At 39.1% G+C, this 25,762-nt stretch overlaps 1 protein-coding gene across 14 annotated transcripts in view; it reads left to right on the forward strand.

Moving 5' to 3' along the window:
- The window catches only part of INPP4B (inositol polyphosphate-4-phosphatase type II B), a 708,587-nt gene that overhangs the window by 676,455 nt on the left and 6,370 nt on the right, over positions 1-25,762 (forward strand). For 7 of the 14 annotated variants that reach the window (XM_066232845.1, XM_066232867.1, XM_066232856.1 and 4 more), the window contains one exon: positions 24,391-25,732. The exons of 2 other annotated variants lie outside the window; for them this stretch is intronic. In XM_066232845.1, the coding sequence (XP_066088942.1) occupies positions 24,391-24,565 (175 nt within the window). In that variant the 3' untranslated portion in view covers positions 24,566-25,732. Of the gene's footprint in view, positions 1-9,504; positions 9,589-24,390; positions 25,733-25,762 lie in introns of those variants that run through there. 5 more of the 14 variants (XM_066232928.1, XM_066232917.1, XM_066232920.1 and 2 more) reach the window with 2 other exon arrangements.

Here is a 25,762-nt window from a genome sequence, read left to right on the forward strand (position 1 = left end):
TTTTAATGGTTTTTTCTATTTCTTCTCTACTGATAGGTCTGTTTAGGCTTTCTGCTTCTTCTTGACTCAGTCTAGGAAGGTTGTATTTTTCCAGGAATTTATCCATTTCTTCTAGGTTGTTGAATTTAGTGGCATAAAGTTTTTCATAGTATTCTACAATAATTCTCTGTATATCTACGGTGTCCGTGGTGATTTCTCCTCTTTCATTTTGGATTTTGTTTCTATGAGTTCTTTCTCTTTTTTCCTTGGTAAGTCTTGCCAAGGGTTTGTCAATTTTGTTGATCTTTTCAAAGAACCAGCTCCTTGTTCTATTAATTTTTTCTATAGTTTTTCTGTTCTCTAATTCATTTATTTCTGCTCTGATTTTTATTATCTCCTTTCTTCGGCTGGTTTTGGGTTGTCTTTGTTCTTCTTTTTCTAGTTCCTTAAGGTATGAAGTTAAGTGGTTCACTTGGGCTCTCTCTTGTTTGTTCATATATGCCTGAAGTGATATGAACTTCCCTCTTATCACTGCTTTTGCTGCATCCCATAGATTCTGATATGTCGTATTGTCATTTTCATTAGTCTGTATATATCTTTTGATCTCTGCACTTATTTCTTCTTTGACCCATTCATTTTTTAAAAGTATGTTGTTTAGTTTCCACATTTTTGTGGGATTTTTTCCCTCTTTTTTGCAGTTGAATTCTAGTTTCAAGGCTTTATGATCAGAAAGTATGCTTGGTACAACTTCAATTTTTCTGAATTTGCTGATGTTGTTTTTGTGGCCCAACATATGGTCAATTCTTGAGAATGATCCATGTACACTGGAGAAAAATGTATACTCAGTCACTTTGGGATGAAATGTCCTATAGATGTCTATCATATCCAGGTGCTCTAGTGTTTTGTTTAAGGCCACTATGTCTTTGTTCATTCTCTGTTTGGATGACAAATCTAGAGCCATCAGCAGTGTATTGAGGTCTCCAAGTATGATTGTATTTTTGTCAGTTTTTGTTTTAAGATCAATAAGTAGCTGTCTTATATATTTTGGTGCTCCTTGATTTGGTGCATATATATTAAGAATTGTTATGTCTTCTTGATTCAGTGTCCCCTTAGCCATTATGAAATGGCCGTTTTTGTCTCTGAGTACTTTTCCTGCCTTGTAGTCAGCATTATCCAATATGAGTGTTGCTACACCTGCTTTTTTTTGGATGTTTTTGCTTGGAGTATTGTTTTCCAGCCTTTCACTTTGAATTTGTTTTTATCCTTGTTACTTAGATGAGTTTCCTGTAGTCAGCATACAGTTGGATTTTCTTTTTTAATCCATTCTGCTACTCTGTGCCTTTTTATTGGTGAGTTTAATCCATTTACATTTAGTGTAATTATTGATACTTGTGAGTTCCCTATTGCCATTTTATATCTTGCTTTCTTTTAGTTTTGTGTCTTGTTTGATCCTTCTCTTTCGTTTTTCTATCTTTTGTTTTTATTTGGTTGTATTCCATACACCTTTCCTCTGTTGCTATCTTTTTTATCTCATGTGCTTCTGTGGTGGTTTTTTTAATGGTGGTTACCTTTGAGTAATGAAAAGGGTCCCTACCCTGTTCATTGTAGCGAACTATTTTGTGAGTACTTTTGCACTCCATCGTCCTTTGCTACTGTTAATCTCCATCTTCTCCCCCTCTTTCTTTTTGTTGTTGTCACAGTTTCAATTTGGTTTTATTGTGTTCTTCTTGGAGCTTTTACTTGTGGCTCTGTTTTTTTTTTTGTTCTTTGTATCTGATTGGAGAACCCCCTTTAGTAATTCCTGGAGTGGGGGTTTTCTGATGATAAATTCCCTCATCTTTTCTGTATCTGTGAATGTTTTTATTTCTCCTTCATATTTGAAGGATAGCTTTGATGGGTATAGTATTCGTGGCTGAAAGTTCCTCTCTTTCAGGACTTTAAATATTGGGGTCCACTCTCTTCTAGCTTGTAGAGTTTCTGCTGAGAAATCTGATGATAATCTAATGGGCCTTCCTTTATATGTTGTATTCTTCTTTTCCCTGGCTGCCTTGAGAATTTTTTCTTTGCTGTTGGTTTGTGTCAATTTCATTATGATATGCCTTGGAGTAGGTTTGTTGGGGTTAAGAAAACTCGGAGTTCTGTTTGCTTCTTGAACTTGAGGCTTTAGTTCTTTCCACAGGCTTGGGAAGTTCTCATCTATTATTTGTTTGAGTATGTTCTCCATTCCATTTTCTCTCTCTTCTCCCTCTGATATACCTATTATTCTTATGTTATTCTTTTTGATGGAGTCAGATAATTCTTGTAGGGCTATCTCATTTTTTTTAATTTTTGAGTCTCTTTCTTCTTCTCTCTGTTGTGCCTCAAGTTGCTTGTCTTCTATTTCACTAATCCTCTCTTCTATCTGACCTGTTCTATTAGCTAAGCTTGTTACTTCGTTTTTCAGCTCGTGAATTGAGTTTTTCATCTCTGTTTGATTTGTTTTTATAGTTTCAATTTCCTTGGACATATATTCTTTGTGATCATTGAGTTATTTTCTGAGCTCCCTAAATTGCCTTTCTGTGTTTTCTTGTATATCTCTGAGTATTTTTAGGATTTCTATCTTGAATTCTCTGTCATTTAGCTGCAAGGTTTCCAATATATTAAATTTTTTCTCCATAGATTTTTCCTCATCTAGCTGTGTTACCTCTCTTTCTTTTTTATCTATGCTATTCGATTTTCTCTTCCTTAATGGCATCTGAGGGTGGTTTTGTTGATAGTATTAATGAGATTTAATAAAGAATAAAAAGTTAAAAAAATAATAAAAAAATAAAAAATCAAAAAGAGTTGTTTTTTTAAAAAAATTAATAATGAAATAAAGAAAAATAAAATAAAATAAAAATTTAAAAAAAAAGGAAATTATTCCCCCCCTCCTTTTTTCCTCTCCTCTCCTCTCCCCTCTATCTTGAGAAAATCTTGTGGTGGACTGTGAATTATAACAAACAATGCCTGTGATGGAGGGCCTGAATTGGGGAAAAGTATTAAAGGGACAAAAAAAAAAAAAGAAAAAGAAAAAAGAAAAAAAATAGCATATGGACCCACAAAAAGCAAATAAGGAAAAAATTTTGGGTCAAGAATAAAATGATTTGCTTTTAGGTGTTGGTTGTCTAAGAGTTATGATGAGAGGAATAAGAGGAAAACGTAAAAATGGGGGGACAAATTAAAAAATTACTATTGTATTTAGTGGAACAAGAACTAGATAATATGGAGAGCCAGGGATGGGAGCACTGCTAGTGAGTTAAAAAGGTGAAGTAAAAACCCCCCAAAAATGCCACAAATATAAGTTTGAGTCCCAGATAAGATAATTTGTTTGTTATTGAGGTTTGAATGAGAGGAGATGTAAAGGAGAAAGGAAGAAACTAATATAGAGGGAGAAAAGAAAGAGAGAGAGAGAAAAAAAAAGGGAACCACTAAAAGAAGAAAAAAGAAAGGAGAGAGAGAGAGAGAGTTAAGGGTTTTGGAGTGCAACCCTCATAGAGAGAAAGGAAGAGAAGAGAAAAGATAATGGGAGATGTAACACTTATGGGTAGTGTAGTTCAAGGAGCGGAGAGAGTAAGACCAGTAGAGAGTTAATCGGCCAAATTGGAGGAGGAAAAAAAAGTATCAAGAATGAAGATAAGAGAAACAAACGAACAAATATAATAAAATGGGATAGGTTATAACGTCTGCAGATTATTCTTGATTTTGAGAGGTTATCTTCTTGCTTTTTCTTTTCTCTCCCTCTTCCTGGTTGGTGACTCTGTACCCCGGGTTCTGCCCCTTTGGCACGCTCAGGTAGAGGTTTGCAGTTGATAAGTCTCTATGGCAATGTCATGTATTGTGCTTTAGTCTCGTTGGCAGTCGAAGCTCATTAGCATTTATAGGCTCCGACAGTGAGAGAGTCCGTGTTCCTGGAGCCTTTCTCCTAGTCTTTCCTTCCTCAATTAGTAGCCTGATAATCCAGCTATGGGGTTGCTGCTGCCTCTGCCTGGATAGTAAGAGGCTCAAAGAGCTGGCAACTCCCCACTCTATTTCCAGTTAGCACAGGGCTCTGGGTAAGGCTCAGTCAGTAGAGCTGCTAGCATAATCAGGCGGGCTTTCTGCCCACTCAAAGACCTCTGGCTCTGCCACTCTGTCTGGTAACACAAGCAGGTGCCCACTTCCGGGGCGCTTGGAGGAAACTCTCACTCACTGTCTGCGACCAGGATATCTGGCCAGCAGTCTCACGCTCTGAGTGAAACCCCCAACCGCAGGGAAAAATTGCAGCGTTGGAATTGAGTCTCGCTCCGTCCCCGTGCGCGGCTTTTGCAAGGCGCTGGGGCGGCCCAAGATTCCGCTTTGGCCCACACAAAGGCCCCTGGCTCTGCCCCTCTGTGCGATAACACGGGCGCGCACTGCCGAGGCACTTGGAGGAATCGCTCACTCCTTATCTGCGCGCGCAAACCAGGATATGAGGCCGGCCGCGTTTCCCTCTGAGTGAAACACCCTCCAGCACGGAAAATCTCCACCGTTGGAATTAGTTCTCACTCCATCCCGTGCGTGGCTTTCCCAGGGTGCTGGGGCTGCCCAGAGACTCTGCCCTCGGCCCACAGAAAGGCCTCTGACCCTGCCTCTTCGTGGGGCAACACGGGCACCCACTCTCGGGGCCTAGGAAGAAATTCTCGCCCACTAACTGCGCACCGACCAGGAGACCGGGTAAAATGGCCGTTCCGCTTGTCTTTCTTTGTTTGGGTTTGGCGCTAGTGTTAGCTTGTATTGCCGGGTTGCCACAGGATCAGATTTTCCTCGGCTTGGATCTCCGTGCCACAGCCTGGTTCAGCCGTTTTTGTCGCGGCCTGGATCTATTCACCCCCTTTGCCTGCCTCAGTTTCTATATTCACTGTTACCAGAGAAAACCGCCCTGTTTAGGTTAGTAAGGAAGGCGGAACATTTCTTACTCCCTATTTCCTTCGGGGTTTGGTTATATATTTAGCCAATTTTTCACTCAATCATACCTTTGGGTGTATTGCGAAGCATCTGGAAGGTCCAAGTATAGGTTTTTCTGTTTCTGGTTGAAGATCTTGTTGAGTTTTGGGGGAGATTTATCGGTATCGCTTCCTACCCCGCCATTACTCTGACGTCATCTCTTGAATTTTTTTTTTAAGTCAAATTTACTTACAGTAGTAGCAGTGTTTGTAGTTTAAGTATTTAAACTCATATAAAATAAGCATTTCCAACTCATAAACTATTCAAATACTGGTTGTTTTTGTTTATATTATCTTCCATAAAACAAAACTTTCTGTAAGAAGGAGACATTTTTGTAGAAAATTAAATAAGATTTTTAAAGTATTGAACAATTGCTATTAACAACACATATTATTTAATATGACAACTTAATGTTGACAAGTCCTGTTGACCCACGATGTGATATATATAGAGCAAAGTATCTTGAGTGAACTCAAACAAAAAGGTAATTCCCTCTGTGTGCCTTTTAAAAGAATCTAATGGGCATTATCTCATGTAATCTTAATGTGGATGTGAGAATCAGGTCAAGGAGAGAAAATAACTTTGTTATTTGACAAAGACCTTTTTACTTTATGAATTCGGGGTTGGTAGTTGTATATATCCTGGCCCCTTCTTCATAAAGAGTTTAGAGCCATCTTACTTCAGAGTCCTGTGAATCATCAGAAATGAAAAAAGGAATGCAGAGTTTGCAACTCTTTTGAAATGCTTCTTAGAAATCAGTGATCGTCAGTATTGATAAGTCTATTTAACCATCAAACCAACTTCAATTCACTACGCTATGGAAAATGGATGCATAATAGTTAGCGTCATGGTTCCTATGACTTTGGAATAATAAATGCATAGAGTAGGTTCACCAAAAATATTTATTGAATAATGAGGCAAAACTAGAATCTAGAAGATTCAAGCTAGTCAATGGGTTTTACACACACACACACACACACACACACACACACTTGGTCACTCTTATGTCATAAAGTGCCTTAGTAGGCAATCTTCAGCTAGTGATTATAGTTTAAATTAGCTGATTTACAGCATCTGTACCAGCTCAGTAGAACAGATTATTCTGAATAACGCGCCACATTACAGACGTTCAACTATTCCCATTTCCAGGCAGTGCGTAATCAAGATTGTGACCCTGCTGCGTATCGTTATTACCATCTCCTCACTTCTTGAGGCCCAACAATGAATGCCCTTATCTGTCTGTGGGTGTTTTGAAGTGTGCATTAGAAATCCTTTGTGACTGTCCATCCTCTGATAATCAGTACTAGTAATGGATATGAAAATGTTAAAATAAATGTTGCAGATCCTTTATCCAGGCAAGCGGACACCCACGAGTAAGTCAGTTCCTGGACTCCCTGGACTACCTTTAGAATGACCTGATTTTTAGATGGTTGTGTGTGTGTGTGTCTGTTGTGAACTATTTCAAATTGTCTTCTCAGACCCAGAGGCAGTCGCTCTCCCTATCATTGTGAGCCATCTTTCTCTAAGCAGCCCAATAGGGATAACAAAAACCCATCTCGGTCTCAATTTAACTTTAATTCCCAGCTGCAATTTGAAATGAGACTGTAATGAACTTGAACTTGCAGCAGTGATTATCTCATACATGCACCTAAAAGTGTTCGGATACACTAGGTGCTGTTTCCAGCTGCTACTCGGAATGCGCTCACCTCTACAGAAGCAGATTTTTTAAAAAAAATAACAGTATGATGAATCAGCATATTATTACTTTGAGCACGGAGGTGTTAGCCAGGTTTTGTTGTACTTTACTTTATGCATAATAGAGGCTGACAAACAGCATATAGGATGATCAGAGGATTTTTTTTAAATGACCTATAGAATATTTCCATAAGAAGTTTCTAAATTAATAGCATAAAAGGTTAGCAATGTTATCTGGAGAAAATACAGGAAGAAAAAGGTTGATAATCTATAACAATATATAAATAAATACATTAAGTAATAAGTTGATTAGAATTATAAACTATTTCTCAGAAAAAGAACAGATCTCCCCAGCGTCTATATAACTCCCTAAAACCATTTAGGCTTTTAAGAGACACATTCATTTTACCCAAGGCATCATTTAGTATTTTATTATTAAAATACAAAATTACATTCCATGAACATGAATAAATGATCATGCCTACTTATACATTTTTTAGGCTAGCATTCAAATAGGAATAAGTTATGCCTCACGGGAATGAGAGAATGATTGCTGGTAAAAAATCGACCCAAGAAAGACCTGAATTTGGGTTCTTATTTAACGTTCTTACTCTCTAGTAGAGAGGTTGGCGATTAGTAACTTACTGTCCACCCTCAACTTTCTAGGTCTAGGTTATCAAGAGATAACTGTGACACCCTGGAGAGAAATTGAGACCTGCAGCTCAATTCTGAAATAAACACTCAAGCATATCTCAGTATTTTCTGAGAAGCTGGGCCACGACTATGTTACACTCTCAGCTTTTCTTTATGTAAAGATGTGGTGGCCTGCTTTGGAACGAAGGAGACAGGATCTTCCATTTTTTCTTACAAAATGCCAGCGCTAGCACCAGTATCACTAGTGTCTAGCAACTTATGGATGTCCTTTCTGTTAGTGACACAGAATGTCAGCATCCACATGCTATATGCTTTAGACTAAGCATTACCATTTCTCACCAGATTCCCTCAGAATATCTTAATGCCTAATGTGAGAGTATTTATATTTATAAAGTGAGTAAAACACACATGAACATTTCAACAATTATAAAGTGAATACCTGAGAAGCCACCACCCAGGTACCAGAAATTGCATGTTGCTAGCTCCTAAAAGCCCCAAACAGCTTTATATAGGAATTTTCCTAGGAAAATTACACCATAAAGAAACTGGATTTTGTTGACCCAGCACTGCATATCCATCAACACTGTGGGACTGCATTGGAAAATTGTGGCACAGGAAACGAGGGAATTTAAGCACTGTAAATTTTGGCCAGTAGATAAAAAAAAGGCTTTGTGTTCAAAAGAATGGTGATGGACAAAGACTTGACTGGGGGTGGGGGGTGAGTCACAATAGGGTGTACAGAGATGTGTTGTAGAATTCGGCACCTGAAACCTGTGTAATTGTGTTAACCAATGTCACCCAGTATAATTCAATTTTAAAAGAAGAAAGTATTCAATGTGTTTTTCACTAGAATTGTTCAGAGAAATAATATTATTTTAGAAATGTGTGCCTGTCTATGGAGCAGTAGAGAGAAGAGAAAGAAACCTATGTATTTGTTTTAATTTATACCTTTGTACAGTTGCGCTAGTTTATTAACAGAAGAACATGGGTTATACTTGAGTAATCAGGTAGAAATTTCTGGAAAAATAAATTTTAAGTAATATCTAGGAAATAAATAAGCTAGTTTAATAATAAAAGAGCAACATCATTTCTCTTTAGAAATCATTAAGCATTTTAATAATTCAGTCTGCAGCCAACCTCTCTAAATATCATTATCTCAATATAAGATTAAATACTTATAATTATTCTGTGTAAATATTTAAACAAAAATTCCAATATATATTAATAATTTTGAGAGTCTTATAGAAAATCATTATCAGTGTTAAATGATTATTTCAGCTACACTAAGATAAATCATAAATCATAAAATCATAAAAAACAAAGCATTATCAGAAATGATAGCTAAATACTCCTTTCTTGAAAGCATTACTATGGACTATGACTTTTATAAAAATAATTGTATGTTACATTGTATGTTACATTGTATGTTACATTGTATGTTTTTCAAAATTTCATTAGCCATCTTGTAGATTGTTTCTGTGTCATTTATTTAATAAATAAATGTGATGACATTTGTAATGACACTACTAATTATAGTCACCATTTATTGAGTACTTAATATATGCCAGAGATGTTAAACATACTATATGGGTGCATGCTTATTTGTGTGTTGGTATTTAACTTTCGTTTCAACTTATGTATAGCAATACTACAATATATTATCCCCATTTTAAAAATGATGGAATGGGAAAAGTTTAGCAAAATGATGCAGCTTGTCCAAGTAACACAACTAGCAAGAGGCAAAGCCAGATTCAAATCTAGGATTTTTGCTCTCTTGTCCATAAGCATCATGCTACATATAAATAGAGAATCTCTTTATATGATATATGGTGTGAGCTACTGGGAACTTTAAAAAACTATAGAATTTGTAGAATTAAAAGAAACTATAGGTTAATAATTTGTATTTTGGTCTCTAATCAACTGTTGACTTTTTATCGATCTTTATTCAATGGCAAGTATTTTAATAAGGTAATGTGTCAGCTAATTCCTCTCCTACTAAATTAGAACCCATTAGAATACAATTTTTTGAAACAAATGGGTAACATCCCAATCCCTTTTAGCTTCATATATCTACATAAGAATATTTTAGATCACTATCAAATTAACTTTGAAATCATATTTATACAACGTCAGTTCTTCAGGATCCCCTTACCATATTGACAGCTGATTTTCAATAAATTACTTGTCTTAATTTAGGAAGAGGAATGAAAGTAAATATTAGAGCCATGAAGTTTTGGAGCTCAACACCACCACCGGACTAAAAATCTAAAGTCAACTCCTGAAATCAATGGATGCAACTCATGGGCCATTTGTTCATTGGTCTGTTGTTTTGGACAATTAGAAATGACATCTGGATTGTCTTCAATATTTCTTCTTAACACTTTGTCTTTTAATGTATCTTGAAAATTGGCATTTATTAATCTGTTCAGAAAATAAATTTCTGCCTATTGATATATTCACCTTTCTGGAAAGAACTACATATATTTAATGTCCACCACATAACCACAAGTTCATATTTTAGCCAAGTTTAGCTATTGTGCAAAGTAATGAACATCAATCAAAGCATATATGATTAGTTTTATTACTTGTATTTCTTCATTCTATGTTCTTCCACCATAATTTGTCATACACAGTATATCCTTCTTGATGTGATCTCAGCTGCTGCTGTTAGTGTTTCATTCCACATTTTCTTCCTATCTCTTTGCAGTTTGATTTCCAATACATCAGTTCACATAAACTGTTATGTTACACATCACCAGTAACTACCTCCTTGTCAAAGCCAGGGATATAAAAAGCAATCTTATTTGTATAGATCACTGTTTCTCAAACTTGTGTCACGTGTTGACCTCTTTAAGAAAAATAATCATTGCATACCTTCCTTTCTGACATAAACATATTTTTAGTATGATGCCACCTACATATGCCCAAACATAAAACCGGGCATAAACTCCTATGCCTCTAGCTCCTATATAACTATAAAGCCAAACCATATGTACAAATTATACAGAGAAAAACTAACAAAAATAGAGTTAGCAAAATTTGTTTACTGTGTCATAGGACTGTTTTGGCTGAAGATAAATGGCATGTTCTTTCTGTGCTCTATGACGCAATTCTCCTATCACTTTTTTAACAGGTATACTGCTTTTTGGCTCCCATCACTTAATCCAAAGCTCCATGAATGCATTAAGCCAACTTTGTCCTCTCCCTACCCATGACTATGGAATCTAACAGGCGGGGCTGGTGTCATCGTAAACAACGATGCATGTCTCAATTTCTTGTCTGTCAACTGAAATTCTGCCACTTCTTCCTCTCGGTGTGCCCTTTGCCTTGGACGAGTGGTCCCTGCCACCCTGTTATTTGCCTCACACCTTGATTACGTCATCATTGTCCTCACTGGCTTTTCTGGTTCCAGTCTCTCTGCTTTAACTACCCTGTGGAGTATTATCCAACTCATTTTTCTGAAACCCAGTATATCCTGTAGAAGCATAAGATCTTGTTGTGTTTCAGCCCTCCTCGTCTCTGTCCTGTACTACCTTCTATGTTCCTGCTACCCTGTCACATAAACAGCAGCCCCTACACAGTCACAGAGCAAACATGGAACACATAGAGCAAAACCACACATTCCGGCCTCTGCCTTATTCCTTTTAATTTCCTTTATAATACTGTGCGCTTTTACCTAGATGCCCTCCAACTAAGTCCTGCTGGGGCAGTAGGCATCAACTGGGGTAAACTGGGCTGTGCGGGCACCCTGAGCCTGAGTCACACTGAGAACCTCTTTAGATTCAAAACCTTCGTTTCATTTACAGTGATGCTCCACGTTATTCTCTAAGTCTTCCGAGTATGTCGAGCAGTCCTGGGTAGACTGTAAGGCCACGTGTGCAGGCGCTGTATCGACACGGTTTCTGTCACGATGCAGAATGTAGAAAAAGAAATAATAGCACAGTTGTTAAGAGCACAGACTTAGACCTCAGAATTAACCCGATTCAAATTCTGTCTTTGTCTCTTATTACCAGGGTGCGCTTGGAGATTCTACCTAGTACCCCTGAGCTTTCCCAGTTGCAAAATGGGTCTTGGTCCCCACCTCACAGTTGAGGTGTGAAAGGCAGAGATCACAAGGTGAAGTGATCTATCTGCAACTGTAAAATCAACGGATCACCAGGATCTGGGTACCTAGGGGATTTGCCAGTAGTTTGCAAATACACATACTGCTGAAATGAATTGCTGGGCAATTTGTATTGTTGGAGGTGAATGTTCAGGTGTAGTCTCAGATATCTGGTTGCTGGATGAAATAATAAAAACACAGGAAGTTTATAGTACATGTGTGTATTCTTCTACGTTGGGTGGTACCTTGGAATTTCCACGATCAATATATCAATCAATATATAAGAGTAACTAAAACAGATCATCAGTATTCAATAAATGGTAACTTCATCATGAACTTTCCATGAACCCAGACAATACTTTATTAATGAGTGTTATAGAAGCCCATCCATTAATTTTCATCCTTCCTAGAATTATCTGTGGTTTGTAAGTTGGAGCAGCAGCAGCAGAAGCCACAGCGGCAGGTTCAGAAAGGCCAATTTCACGTCCTAATTGTCTAGAAAAAGGAACCAAAAGCCAGAGGGACTGCTGAGGAACAAAGAGGTTGTAATGAGTCACGTCTGCATGGTCCCCAGCTCTCTCTCTCTGAAATCCCCAAGAGCGTTTTCTCACAAGAATTACCCTCACCATGTGTAATGAGGAGACAGAGTCCCGAGTGAGAAAGTGACTCCTGTCCTCTCTGTGAGAGATGGAGCGAGAGGAAATTGTTTCATTGTGTGGGAACGGAAGACTCTCATTAATCTAATTGTTCAGCACACAAGCCCAGCTCTGCACCGCTGTGCTCCTAATGAAATCCTGGCCCTCCTCAGCTTTCTCATCTGAAAAATGAAGAGCTCAGTCAGGGCGATCTCTAGGGTTCCCTTCTAGCTCCAACAGTCTGAGTTGTAGAAAGGCATTCAGCCATTCAGAAGTAGCCAAAACAAGAGAAGAGTAGAACATACTCTTTTCTGAGTTCACTCTGTGTCTTTAGTACTAAATCAAACAGAAGAGAGTCGATCCATGTAATGATCTCTGACTGATGTGCGACGAAGCACAAAACAAGAGGCTAGGAAAAGAAGCTGTGGTGCCCTTAGAAATCTCCTGGTTCTACTAGAATGAAACCACTGACACTTTATTTTTAATTTTAATCGAAAAAGTTAACTCTAAGCAATTACCGCAGCTGGCTCTGAGTGATATTTTACATGTACCCTGATAGTCATCTGTTTGACAAACAGCAGAGCCATTTCAAGAATTATTGCAGAACATTGTTGCAAGTGTCAGAAATGATGATTCTGGTAGACTCAGTCTGATTATCTGCATCAGTGTAGTTACAAAAGGGGACAGAGAGGAAAGGATGCATTTAAGATAAAATACTCTTTCCTGAGCATCACAATTTATAATGGCTACCATTTTCTCCAAGGTGTCAGCCACTCCCACTTCCCACCTTTTATATATGGTCTTTCATTCATTTCTGCTTCATTTGCTTTATTCCAGACCTTTATTACTTTTTTACCTGGTCTCCTTTTTTTTTTTTTTTTTTTTTTTTTTTACTTATTTATTGATTTTCAGCAAGAAAGGAAGGAAGGGAGAGAGAAACAGACAGGAACATAAAGCTATTCCTGTATGTTCCCTCACCAGCAATCAGGCCGGCAACCTCTGTGCTCCAGGACAGTACTCAAACCAACTGAGCTGTCTGGCCAGGGCTTGCAATAGTCTCTTAATTGTTCTCTTTTCTCTTGTACCTTACCTTCCAATCTACTTTATACATTACTCCCAAAGTGTTTTTCCTAAAGTTCAACAGGGATCATGCCACTACCCACTATATAAAGAGGAATGCTAAAATTCTTTAGCCTAAAATCTGGGGACCTCTGTCATGTAAGGACCAATCAACTTTTCTGATATCATTACCTTTCTTCCTTATTACTCTTAGACTACCATCATTTTGAACTATTCAAGGCACAAAGTAGGTAAAAATATTTCTTGAATTAATACATAAATAAAAAATTCTATTTGAATTTTTAACCTAGAATTTCCCCAACTCACTTCATCACAGATATCTTGGGAATGATTATTTTTATAGAGTTGCAGTTTGTATCTTTAGAAAGGCTGACAGGTATAAATTAATCAGGATCTATAGTCAATTGAATATAACTGATATTAGGACAGAACCAATGTTGTACAAAGGAATTACTCAGCATTAAACAGAAAAATAAGAGAAAGAACCCATGTGGCCAGTAAAAAACAGCTGGGCATCTCTTAGAATCATTTATTCTCCCCAAGTAGTTACCTCTGGGAAGCCAGTTGTAAGGCATTTCCAATGACCATGATCAGGAATAGTACATTATACACAAAATCTAGTGTAAGATAATTAAGGTCATTAACTGTATTAGAAAGTAAAAAGAAAGCAGAACCATGAATTGTGCATAGTCATTTGTATTGATAATGTGCTTCAAATTAGTAGTGTTTATGTTTATATGTTCATTGGAGGGCTTCAATTCAAACAACCATATGAAATAGGAATCCATTCAGGAGAAATATACACTTACACTGTTTGAAATTTGTATATAAATGCATAAACTCTTGGGATCTACATGACATTGGGCTTTGAAATTATATGCAATACTCTAATCATGCTAGCAGCAATAAAAAGATATTCTAATTTTATGTGACATTAATGGTTAGTGTTAGGTTCACCAAGAGGAATCACAGGCTAAGGATGTAAAACAATGGATTTTATTAACAAATCTGGTTGCAGATGGGCTGAGGCCAAAAATTGTGTCAGCCTCAATAGGAGGGAGTCTGGAGGCTCTATAGAGTTGGAAAGTTCTTGCTGACATGTGCTGCTAGGGAACTGGTAGAACTGCATCTGCTCCTTGGAATTCAGGTGGGTCAGCCTGTGGTTAGTTGGTTGCAGGAGCATCAGAATGGTGTTTACCGCCTTTAGGTCTTCCAACCATGTCCATTCCTCTCGGGTTAGATTGTGATCACTGTGACCAGCACAGTTCTAGTGAAAATGGGAGTTAGGAGGGGCAAAATAGAGCTGCTTTTTGTTCTACCTAACAGGTGATCAGAAATTCAATCTTGGCTTTATTGTCTTACTAAGCCACCGAGAACATACTGCAAAAAGTTGTGATTGTGTCACAAAATGCAAAGAGGTTAAGCTTCTAATTACTTTATTTTCCCATATTCCCTACCCCCCCATTATAGCCCCTAAATGCCTTTATCTTTCAGTTCCATATTCTGATGAGTCAAGGGGGGCAGTGCTTTGAGGTGAGTGGATTCCCACTTAGTAAGGACTTGTTGATAAACAGTAAAAGCTCCCTGTTCTAGAGCTAGCCTTCAACCCGTAAATAGCTACTCTTTTCCCTGAAAAAGAATAAAATGGCCAAATGTCCTGTATTGTTGAATCTTCCCTGTCTCTTTCCTCTGTGCCTCCGAGCATGCTCACCTGATATATCCCGAAACTGTTTAATTAGTCTGGGTGCCTCTGGGAGGCTCAGTGCTGCCGTCCTTCGTCCTCTCCCTGTCCCACCTCTGGACGCAGAAGCAGAAACAGAACTGGCTGCTGCTTCCCAGGCACCGCCCCTCATTCATCAGTCACTTGTAAACTAATTTCTATTTCTAAAATTATGCTGAGGGTCCAAGGTTGCAAGTCACATAATCGAGTCTGGTGACATTTACTTACTTTGCAACCTCCTTCCTCCTCCTGCAGTTTTTATCACTTCAGTTAACACCTCCTATCTTTGAAATGGTGACTGTTTTCTGTCACTGCCTGTTCCTCCTTCCTTCCTCACTGGCCTTGCCCCTGCAGCCGTTCCCCCAGAGGTTTGCCCTCAGCTCTCCTCTCTGCTCATTGTCTACTCCCTACATGCATTGTTTTGTCTAATTAGCCCACCTCTGGCAGGAAACTTCCAAATTTAGGGTATAGAACCATGGTATAGGGTCTTTTTCTGCATCTATCTTTTATTATACATATCTCATTAAAGTCTTGCATCAAAGATAACATACTTCGCAGGATGCATTTTCCTCTAAAAGCCGAGCACCTTTTTATTTATTTATTTATTTATTTATTTATTTTACTTTTTCCTCTCCCTGATCTTCTCCTATCTAAACTTAAGATATACTCTATTTTTTAGATTCCCGCTGTTCTAGAATCTGTGACTTCCTCACCCTCTCCTTCGCTCCAACCACGTTCAGTCCTTCATCACTTTTCGCCTTGATTATCATAATAACCTCCCCCATGTGGTGGTCTCCATCTCTAGCTATTTCGTTCCTGTCGCTGTCCTGGCTCACCCATCTGTGGATGACTCGAACCTACTGAACTACCCAACCAGGGCCCAACATGTTTCCTTGACTCAGCTTTTTCTCTCTGACTGCTACTTTGAAGCAGTTAAAATGAAGTCATCTTGTTGGTGCCCTGGTACAAAGAAAGGCTAGTTACATTTTATGGGAAATAGCAAATGGGTGATAGGTGCATATCCACATCTAATTTATTTCTTCGTAGAATTGGCCTGTTTACCTGCCTCGTCAGGTTGCAGCAGTAGAGAGGGTGCAAAGTGGTCTGATTGGTTGATGATATGGAAGGTGTGATGTTCTTGGTTTTTGTCACGTTTTGTTTTCATTTCTTGAAGCCAGCTTGCTTCCAGCTTCAGCTCCCCGCCAGCCAGAAGGATGGAAAGGTGGTCTCTATTGCTCACCGCTTGCCACAGGCCTTATCTTGCACTGTAACTTCTAGAAGGCTTATCTGTACCAGTCATCAGCCCCTGGCGTGTCCATTTCCTTTTCATTATGGTACCTGTAAGCCCCTTCATTTCGTTGCATCCCGGCCTAGCTCTAAGACAAGGGAATGCTGGGTGGAGCTGACAGGTGATTCAGGACCCGACCCCCGGGATGCATCCTCCATCTCTACCTCCCGCCCTGGACGCCCACCCCCGCCCCCCAACCAGGCACATGCAGAACAATCCACAAGGCTTCTTCACCCTTCCGGCTTCAGCCGTTGTCCCTTTGTCTTTTCCCCAGTGATTGCTTCTTTCTCTCCCTCTCCCTTGCTTCCTTTTCTCTACCCCTTCTCAGCGCTCAAAGATCCTTTCCCCCTTCCATGGACACCTCATATTTTCTCCATCCTGACGTTCAAGAACGGCGCGTCTATGGAGTTCCAGCCGCTCTGGCTTTCAGCACCGTGAACAGCATTGGGGCATGGGCTTTATACCACAGCCTAACAGATGAGAGCAGAACACAACCCAATAGCTCAGAAATGATTTTTCCATTGTCTCACCTACAGTTAAATGCAGCGATCACATTGCATACTTGCCTTCCTTTATCCAAACAAAATTCACCTTAAAGACTTCCTTACAAGCTTTTTTTCCCCCTTCAGTTCTTTGATCATTTTTGATAGTTCTTTCTGGACCGCCTCCAGATATTCTCCTTTCTAAAATTCAGAGATCAAACCTGGAGTCAGCTCTCTGATAATGATCTGATGGAAGCAATCACCTTCCACCTCATCACGTCTCTCTCCCTCTCCTTTTCTTTTCTAAATTTTGTAAAACACATCTCGATGTGTTCCCAAGTCACCTGCCTGTCTTTTTTTGAGTTGTTTCTTTCTGGGCCCGTGTCCTTTCTTCCTCCGCAAAGCAGTGCTTAGATGCTATCTGAAAGTATCATTTCTGGAGCCCTGTTTTTTCTGACAAGCAGCTATTTCAATTTTTGGGGTATTCTGTAAAACTAAAAGAGTGACGTGGGAAGAAGAGTATAAAAAGTGACACCAGGAGGAAGTGCATTGAGACAGTCAAGTGGATCCATCTCTTTCTCTTGATTCAGAAACCGGAATGTGGACATGGATAAGTCTGAGCAAGGACAGCCTGAGAGAGGAACCTCAGTGCCAACAGGCTTCGCACTCTTTCCTTTTAGCGTGCTACCCCAACTGTTTCTTCCTGAAATGTCACCTATTCTGTTGGTAGAAAAAAATATGCGTCCCCAGGTACCGCAGTTATGTTGTAATAGCATCAAAGGACCACAGGAAGGTAGAGATAAAAGTGATTTTAGAGGTCACTTAATCTAATCTAACAAATGGCAGTAGATCACACCTGGCAGTTTCAGAGACATGGTGAGAAGCCTGTGCTTAAAGGATCTCAATTGTAAAGCGGAAGGAATGTATGGTTTTTCACTAGACAGGTGGGGATAAAAATTTCTTATCTGCTATGTGGACCTGTTTTGACACCCTTTTGAACCTGTGGAGATACTAACACCAACCGGTCTGACCTTTTGTAAGGAATGAATACACTAACGTCTATAAAGTTAACTATCACATGATAGTCTGTGGTGAAGGGAGATCTCTTTTTTTTTTTTTCTGAAGTGAGAAGTGTGGAGGCAGAGAGACAGGCTCCCGCAAGCGCCCGACTGGGACCTACCCGGCATGCCCACCAGGGGGCGATGCTCTTTTGCAACCAGAGCCATTCTAGCACCTGAGGCGGAGGCCATGGAGCCATCCTCAGCGCCCAACCAACTTTGCTCCAATGGAGCCTCTGCTGCTGGAGGGGAAGAGAGAAATAGAAAGAAAGGGGAGGGGAAAGGGTGGAGAGGTAGATGGGCACCTCTCCTGTGTGCCCTGGCTGGGAATCAAACCCAGGACTTCCATACACCAGGCTGACGCTCTACTTCTGAGCGAACCAGCTAGTGTAGGAAATGTTTTTTCTTTATTTCCAACACTTCCATTGCCTTTCAAGGTAGCCCAGACTTTAAACGGCAGAACCTTTGACTGTTGAAATCAACAACCATCTAACCATAAGGTTTCTTCTTCTCCAAGCCAGTGGAAGTCTTCTCATTGTCATTGTCTCAATCTTTCCTAGTATGCCAGGTTCCCAAGTCCACTACCATCTTCCTGTTACCGTGCTTTGCTGGCCTCTAGTCCACAGTAGCTCCCTCTTAGCATGACATGTCTAGAAATGCATGCTAAGTCCCATGGGGAGGATTCACACTTCATCTGAGAGAACATTTTGCTTAATACTGCTCTTATATAGCAAACTTGTACAGGATTATTAGAAACACTCAGTTATGTGACATGTCTTATGTATGTCTCCCAAGTAATTTCTTTATTTAGGGGCTTTTTCTGTGGTTGACACAATATATTTTTAATCAGATTCTGAAATCCAGTTGGAATAAAGAAAGCACATTAAAAGTGGCTGGTGGCCCCGGGGCCACAAAAGCTCATCTTCTAGGTCACTAGAAATTATCCCACATTTGATATGCTTTCATTAAAATTTCTTCTATATTTAAATAGTTGGCATAGGTTTTAACAAGTTCTGGAAATCTTGTTTTAATAATCTAATTATAAATCAAAATTTTGGAAAGATTTGGTAGATAATTTGTCATGTAAGAGTATTTTCAGTTGTTAAATTTTATGGACATTGATCTGGCCTGAAAACAGGAAGTCCTTCTTTATCTTACCAGACTGTGATAGAAGTAGACTGTGAGCCAGGGAAACCGCCTTCTCAGCACCCTTTCCTTGCACCTTGCTGTGGTAGAGGCATAGGCAAGGACTTTCAGTTTACCTTCTCATCTGTAAAATGTGTAAGTCAATGTGAAAAAAATTTTAAAGTCACCTTTGCATCTGAGAATCTATAATTATAATATCTCTGTACCACTCTCAAAGCTCTTACTGATACCAGAGTTATATAATATTTACTTTAGACAGATATGCCAATTTAAAAACTGACACAAGCTAGCATCCATGGCTGGAAAATGATGCTTTTTTTTTCTTTCTTTCTTTTCCATTTTTCTGAAGCTGGAAACAGGGAGAGACAGTCAGACAGACTCCCGCATGCGCCCGACCGGGATCCACCCGGCACGCCCACCAGGGGCGATGCTCTGCCCACCAGGGGGGCGTTGCTCTGCCCATCCTGGGCGTCGCCATCTTGCGACCAGAGCCACTCTAGCGCCTGAGGCAGAGGCCACAGAGCCATCCCCAGCGCCCGGGCCATCTTTGCTCCAATGGAGCCTTGGCTGCGGGAGGGGAAGAGAGAGACAGAGAGGAAAGCACGTTGGAGGGGTGGAGAAGCAAATGGACGCTTCTCCTGTGTGCCCTGGCCGGGAATCGAACCCGGGTCCTCCGCACGCTAGGCCGACGCTCTACCGCTGAGCCAACCGGCCAGGGCCATGATGCTCTTTTAAGATTGATTCATCAGATGAGTGTGGGGTTCAATAAAGCTCTGGAACAGTGGTTTTCAACCTGTGGGTCGCAACCCCGGCAGGGGTCGAACGACCAAAACACAGGGGTCACCTATAACACAGGGGTCGCCCAAAGCCATAGGCGACCCCTGTGTTTTGGTCGTTCGACCCCCGCCAGGGTCGCGACCCACAGGTTGAGAACCGCTGCTCTGGAAGATATTAATTCTAAAGTCTTGGCTCATAATTTCAAGATGGTATGTCTGTATTTGGTGTCATTAAATGTGAAATGATCTCATGTTAGCATGGGACAAAATCAGCTTTTTAATTAGAAGGACAGATTTTTCCATTCAGTTTTTATAATTAAATATATTGGAGTGACATTGGTTAATAAGATTATATAAGCTTTAGGTGTCCACTTCTATAATACATCATCTGTATATTACATTGTGTGCTCAACAGCTGAAGTCCAGTCTCTTCCACCACCATGTATTTGACCTCCTTTCCCCTCTTCAAGCTCCCCTACCCCTTTTCCCCTCTGGTAACCACTTCTGTTGTTCATGTCAGTGAGGTTTTTGTTGGTTGGTTGTTTTCTGTTTTATATCCCACATAGGAATGAAATTATATGGATCTTGTCCTTTTCAACCTGACTTATTTTACTTAGCATTATACCCTCAAGATCCTTCCGTGGTGTTGCAAATGGCAGTAGTTCATATTTCTTATGGCTGAGTGGTATTCCATTGTCTATTCAGTTTTGATTGGTGATTTTCCTTTGGGGAGTTGGAAGAGCTGCAGTGGTTAAAGAAATAGAATAGCAAATAGCAAAACTATTAATGAATAATTACCCAGCAGGGGGAGATAGGAAGACTCTAACTTTTATTTGCAGAGGTCAGAATGATTTGAGAGGCTACCTACAGTATTCACTTGTGATCTAGGATACATCAGTCATCATGGACAGAAGAGAGGGGGAAATAAACAAATATCAAGTCATGCACATTGGGTTTTGTTTAAGGAAATGGCTCCTCGTGTAGGCAGTGATGTGTTTAAAAGTGAGACATTTCCTTTAACTTGTTTCTATTTTAAGTGATTGCTTTTGACAAGTCTTTGAAGAAAAAAAAATCATTTTCTCTCCTGCAGATTCAGTAACTGCCCTGTCTGATCATGTCACGTTTTCAGTGGAGGCAACATTGTGTGTCAGGTTTTTGGTGGAGGCAACATTGTGATTTGCTTCCATGGAGGTCTTACCAGTCAGTGATGGCTGCAGCTAGTGACATGATTGTCAGGACTCCTTTCAGGGTATCGCTAATTAATTGTTGGTCGTCATCTCCTGGTGAGGAAATTACAAATATTATTACTTAACACATCCTTTGCAGTTCTCACTTGCTTAAAAATTTATTTGTGCCCATGAAGAAATGACCATTTGTGCTATTCTTAGCAGGAAGCAAGGGGACAGGCCCAAGGTCACTGGTGTCCACTCTGGGGCTCCACCAGGGGCCACAGGCTGTATGTACGTTCTGTGGCAGCCTCATGGGCCATTGCTTTCAATTCTAGTTAAAGCATAGAATAATTATACATGAGGCATTTTTAATGTATTATTGTAATCTCCAGAGATTAAAGCTAGTAAACAACAAATTGATTCAATTATAAAAATGCCCCTCTGGGGGAAAAAAAAAAAAAAAAAACAACCTTTTAATTTAGTACTTTTTGCTTGGAAGGCACATTTATGACTAGCAGACTGGAAAGTGTTAAATGTGCTCTGGTACTTATAGGGAAAAAAAGCTGTCTGACATAAGTTATTCTCCTACATTTGGAGTAAGGAATGTTACAAGATCCTTTCAGCCAATAAGATTGACTCCTCGGCCAGAGCTTATGTACATATAGCCTCTGGGAAGGAGAGTATTTCTGCAGTACTACATTGATAGATTGTGATTAATATTTAAACTAAATTTTTCATCAGAATCTAATATATATACTACAATAAATAGATGATAGATAAATATATAATTGAATAGATATATAGATATATATAGATATATATAGGTAGGTAGGTAGAGAGACAGACAAACAGACAGAGTCTTACATCTCTCCTAACAGAGTCCATTGGATATGAACCAAGGTTTCAACAAAGTTTTAGATTTACTACAGATAAAAATTAAAACTGGATGGGAGGGAGTGTGAGTGAGGATAATACTGGTGATGATAGTAATGACAGTAGCTAACATTTATGCCAGCCTTGTTTTATACCTGATACTATGCTAAGTTTTTTTTTATGTATCATCTCAATCCTTTTAACAATTCCATTATTCTGGTGCATATAGGGAAATTATAATGGAGGAGCATTTGCTCAAGTTTTTGTAGCTGATTGGTGCTGGAACTGAGGGTAGAAAAATGGCAAGCATTGCTTTCGAGTTTTTCTCTTTACTTTGTGCATTGGAAAATCCAAGGGAACCTTAAAGTCATCACCCCAGGCTCCCTGGACCCATATCCCAGCACCCCCCCCCCCCCGGCCAGTGCATGTTTTATGACTGAACCCTTCCACAGCTACCAGACTTCTTTGAAAAGTGTTCTTTTCAAAATTCCCAGAATTGTTCAAACATGAATTAGACCAATTATTTCCAACTATTTCTTTTCAAGCAGACTATAGCATGGTTGATTAGGCATTTTAAACTAATTGAGATTGCTATGTGGTCTTTTTGAAATAAGTATGATTGCTGTTTGTACAGATGTGGCCACTAAGTGGTACACAACCAGATTCTTTTGCAGAGGCATAATCAACTGCTCTGATCGGCCTGCTGCGCCTCCAACCCCGCCCCCATGCCACGTCCACAGTTGAACACCAGTGGGTTGGATTAGTAACTCACAACCTCCTTTGATTACATTTCTCTACTAATAAGAAAGGTCCTCGCTATACTACCAAGGTGTGTATTTCTTGGTCTACAAATGATAAAAACAATCCTAACCCTTATTGAATGCTTATTAAATGCTGGCTCTGTTCTAAGAATGTTGTAAGTGTTGATTTTCAACACTTCATAGCAGCTCTATGAAGTAGGTATTATTATTAGTAGTAACACTATTTTATGATAGAAGCATTGTGACTTTAAATGTTAAATAATTTGCCCTGGGCCACTTACCTAGCAGATGAGTGAACCAAGCTTGAAACCAGGTGGTCTGACTTCAGGGTTCATACTCTTATGGACTAAACATATCACATCTACGTGTGTTACTCTACTAACATACTATATTCTTATGGAATATATGAAAGCTAGAAATTGTAAAAGAATGAGATACATATTGGTAATAATTGGTTGAAAAAATGAATAAAACATTTCTCTGGGATGAGCAATGTAGGGATTTCAAGGCCCCTGACAAGCCGATCAAAGAATTTACATAGGACAGGAAAGTTTTTCTTAGTCACAGTCATAGGTCAAAATACCTTAAAATCTACCACACAGTTCCTACCTAGTGTGCAGCAGAACGTTCAGCAAGTAACCAGGTTCCTTGCACAATTGACAATAGAAATTATGCAAATCCAAAATGACCCTCCCTTTTACTCAATAAGTCATTTGTCTTCCAGATGAGCTTCGACTTCATGTGGTCACTGGCTTTAGAGTCCTTACATCTGACCAAACCATGGGAAACACTAGCGTGCACACAGCATGATCGATGTGATGTTTTAAACTAAGGTCATTGTTTGAAACAGTCATGACTACTGTTTCTCCAGATGTGGCCACTGATGGGGTCAACAACTGGTCAAAGATTTCTGTCTGGGAGGTTTGCAGGGGTTGCAGCTGGTTAAAAGGGGGCCCTGGCAGCTACCGGCTTGTTTAGAAGTTACCTTCCAGTGGAACTTTTCATAAGACTGAGCAAACCCCGGGGGAGCTGATGGAGATCAAACAGTCCTTTGCCAGTGAGTCTGATTAAAATTCTGAGTATTCTGAATACTGATGAAATATACTGTAGAAAGGAATTTTTATTTTCAACATGTATCAGTATGGCATATTTTAGATTTGTGATCATTGTAGTTGCTTTTTAGCTGAATTACAAATGCCCACTTTTTACTTATACAGAAAACACACAACCTGGACATTCAGAATCTTTGATTGGTCAAGGTGTCACTCTGCAAAGATGAATCTCTTTTAAGTTCGGGAGTCCATAGGAGATAGGTATTTAAGTAAGATGAGCAAAATACAATGTAACCTAAGGAGCCAAAAGAACAAGAGGCACGCTGATTTGGGTTTTGTTAAACTAATCTTATGGCTGGTGAGGATGACATGCCAGATAATTCATTCATTTTCAATACCAAACCATGTCCATAAACCATTTTTATAATGTGAAACACATTATATAGGTACAATACCAGTAGAGGCTGTGCTTAAATGGGTCAGACACATTCTTTTGCTTCGCTATGTATTGTTTCTCATTTCATTTGCCAAAGATGTGTTTATCAGATAATTTTTATGGGCTGATAATTTTTATGGGCTGATCCAGATTTTAGATATATTCATGGAGTCTTGTTTATTGATGCTGTTATGCTTATTTAATTCTTCCTGGTACATAGTTTCAACCCATGTGAATATCATCCAAGTGTCACTCTCTTCCTTCTTGCACCAAAAGCAGAAGAAATCTTTTGTAATAATGTGTGTCAATAAGAAATACATTTATTAGTGAGGAAAAAAATGCACAAGATGTATTTGGGGCTGTTTAGCATAGAAATTTTATCTGAAACAGCTTTATTGTATAAAATAATGTATTCTGCTTCAGAATGTTTAAGGTTGAGTTTCTTTACCTATGAATGCTATACTATTTTCTTTTCTCCCCTAACTCCCCCACCCTGTTTAACAGCAGACAAACCCAGGGAGCACTGAACGAATCCGATGATCCTGAAACAGGCTGTCTCCCTGATAACAAGCCAACTTCTCGACACTTCTATCCTGTCGCCTTGCTGCTTGTCAGCTCACACCTGCTAGTTGTGTGGCTTATTTTAAGTCTTGCGTTACTTTTAGCCAAATACCAATAAGTTTTACGTTGCGTTCCTTCCTTTTCTACAAATGACAATGGACTTTAAGGGGACAAAATGCTGTAATATTTCTACATTTTAAGATTCAGAAAATTTAAAACAAACAGCTGTTTGAATTGTCAGTGTTTTCTTTGTCCTTTCCTAAAATCTAGAGGAAGAAGTACTATGCATTAAGTGAATTACTTTGCTCTTCTGTTCACGGAAAAGTGTTTCCCACTGTTAACTAGCTCAAGAAGAATTTTTAAATTTACTGTCTTTGGAATAAGACCAAGAACAGAATCCTGAAAGCTTGAAGGTCTGCACCTCCCGATCCTCTTCCCACTCCAGTTATTAAAGAAATTGAAACTGAATTTGCACAACACTCTGAGACTCTGAGACAAAGTCCTAGGGATGCGAGAGGTTCCAGACTTTATTTCCACTGTGCTCAAATCATTGTTGCCATCAGCCACTAGAACCTTCTGTTTGATTTCTTAACCTGTTAGTTCTTGTTATTTCTTTGCTGCACTTAACCCCTTTCTGTCAAGTAAATTTATGGAGAGAATGGCTATTTCTGTTTTGTAATTAAATTAACATGTTTGTAACTATCGTTTGGGTTGATTTGGCTTTCCAAGTACTTTTCTATTCTTTTTAATAAGGTCTTGTTTGTGTCTTGATGTCCCATTTTCTGCACCTGTGACTTTTGTACCCTCTGTGCGCTCTTCCTTTATAAAGCGGACACTTGGACCAGGCTGTTCTGGAAGCCATTTTTCTCATCGTTGCACAGCTAAAATAATGAAGTAAAATAGAGATTGAACTTTCCTTTAAAAATCTATAGGGCCAGACTTAATAAATTAAATGCCTTATTCCTAGAACCTGTATCCTTAGGGCTACATATAGATTTTAATGTGTTTTAAAAGAAATTAATTTGTGAAAGAGTTATAACAAAAAAAAAGGCAGATATATTTATGAGATTAAAGTGAAGTTGTATTGTGGAGGAAATTATATTTAAAGAGTTTATTCAACCTTAAATATCTGTTACGGGCAAGGAGATTTGAATCCATCTCTTTCCGAGGGCAATAATGGTATCGGGCCTGGCCTAGGATTTAATCTTGTAAGATGTATCATCATTTGTGGAAAAGAAAAAGAAAATGTAGAGTTGAATCTTTGTTATTTTTACTTGGACTGTTGCTGCAACTCTGCATTGAACAAATAAAGCAT

This window comes from Saccopteryx bilineata, chromosome 1 (genome assembly GCF_036850765.1).
Source record: "Saccopteryx bilineata isolate mSacBil1 chromosome 1, mSacBil1_pri_phased_curated, whole genome shotgun sequence".
Lineage (NCBI taxonomy): Eukaryota > Metazoa > Chordata > Mammalia > Chiroptera > Emballonuridae > Saccopteryx > Saccopteryx bilineata.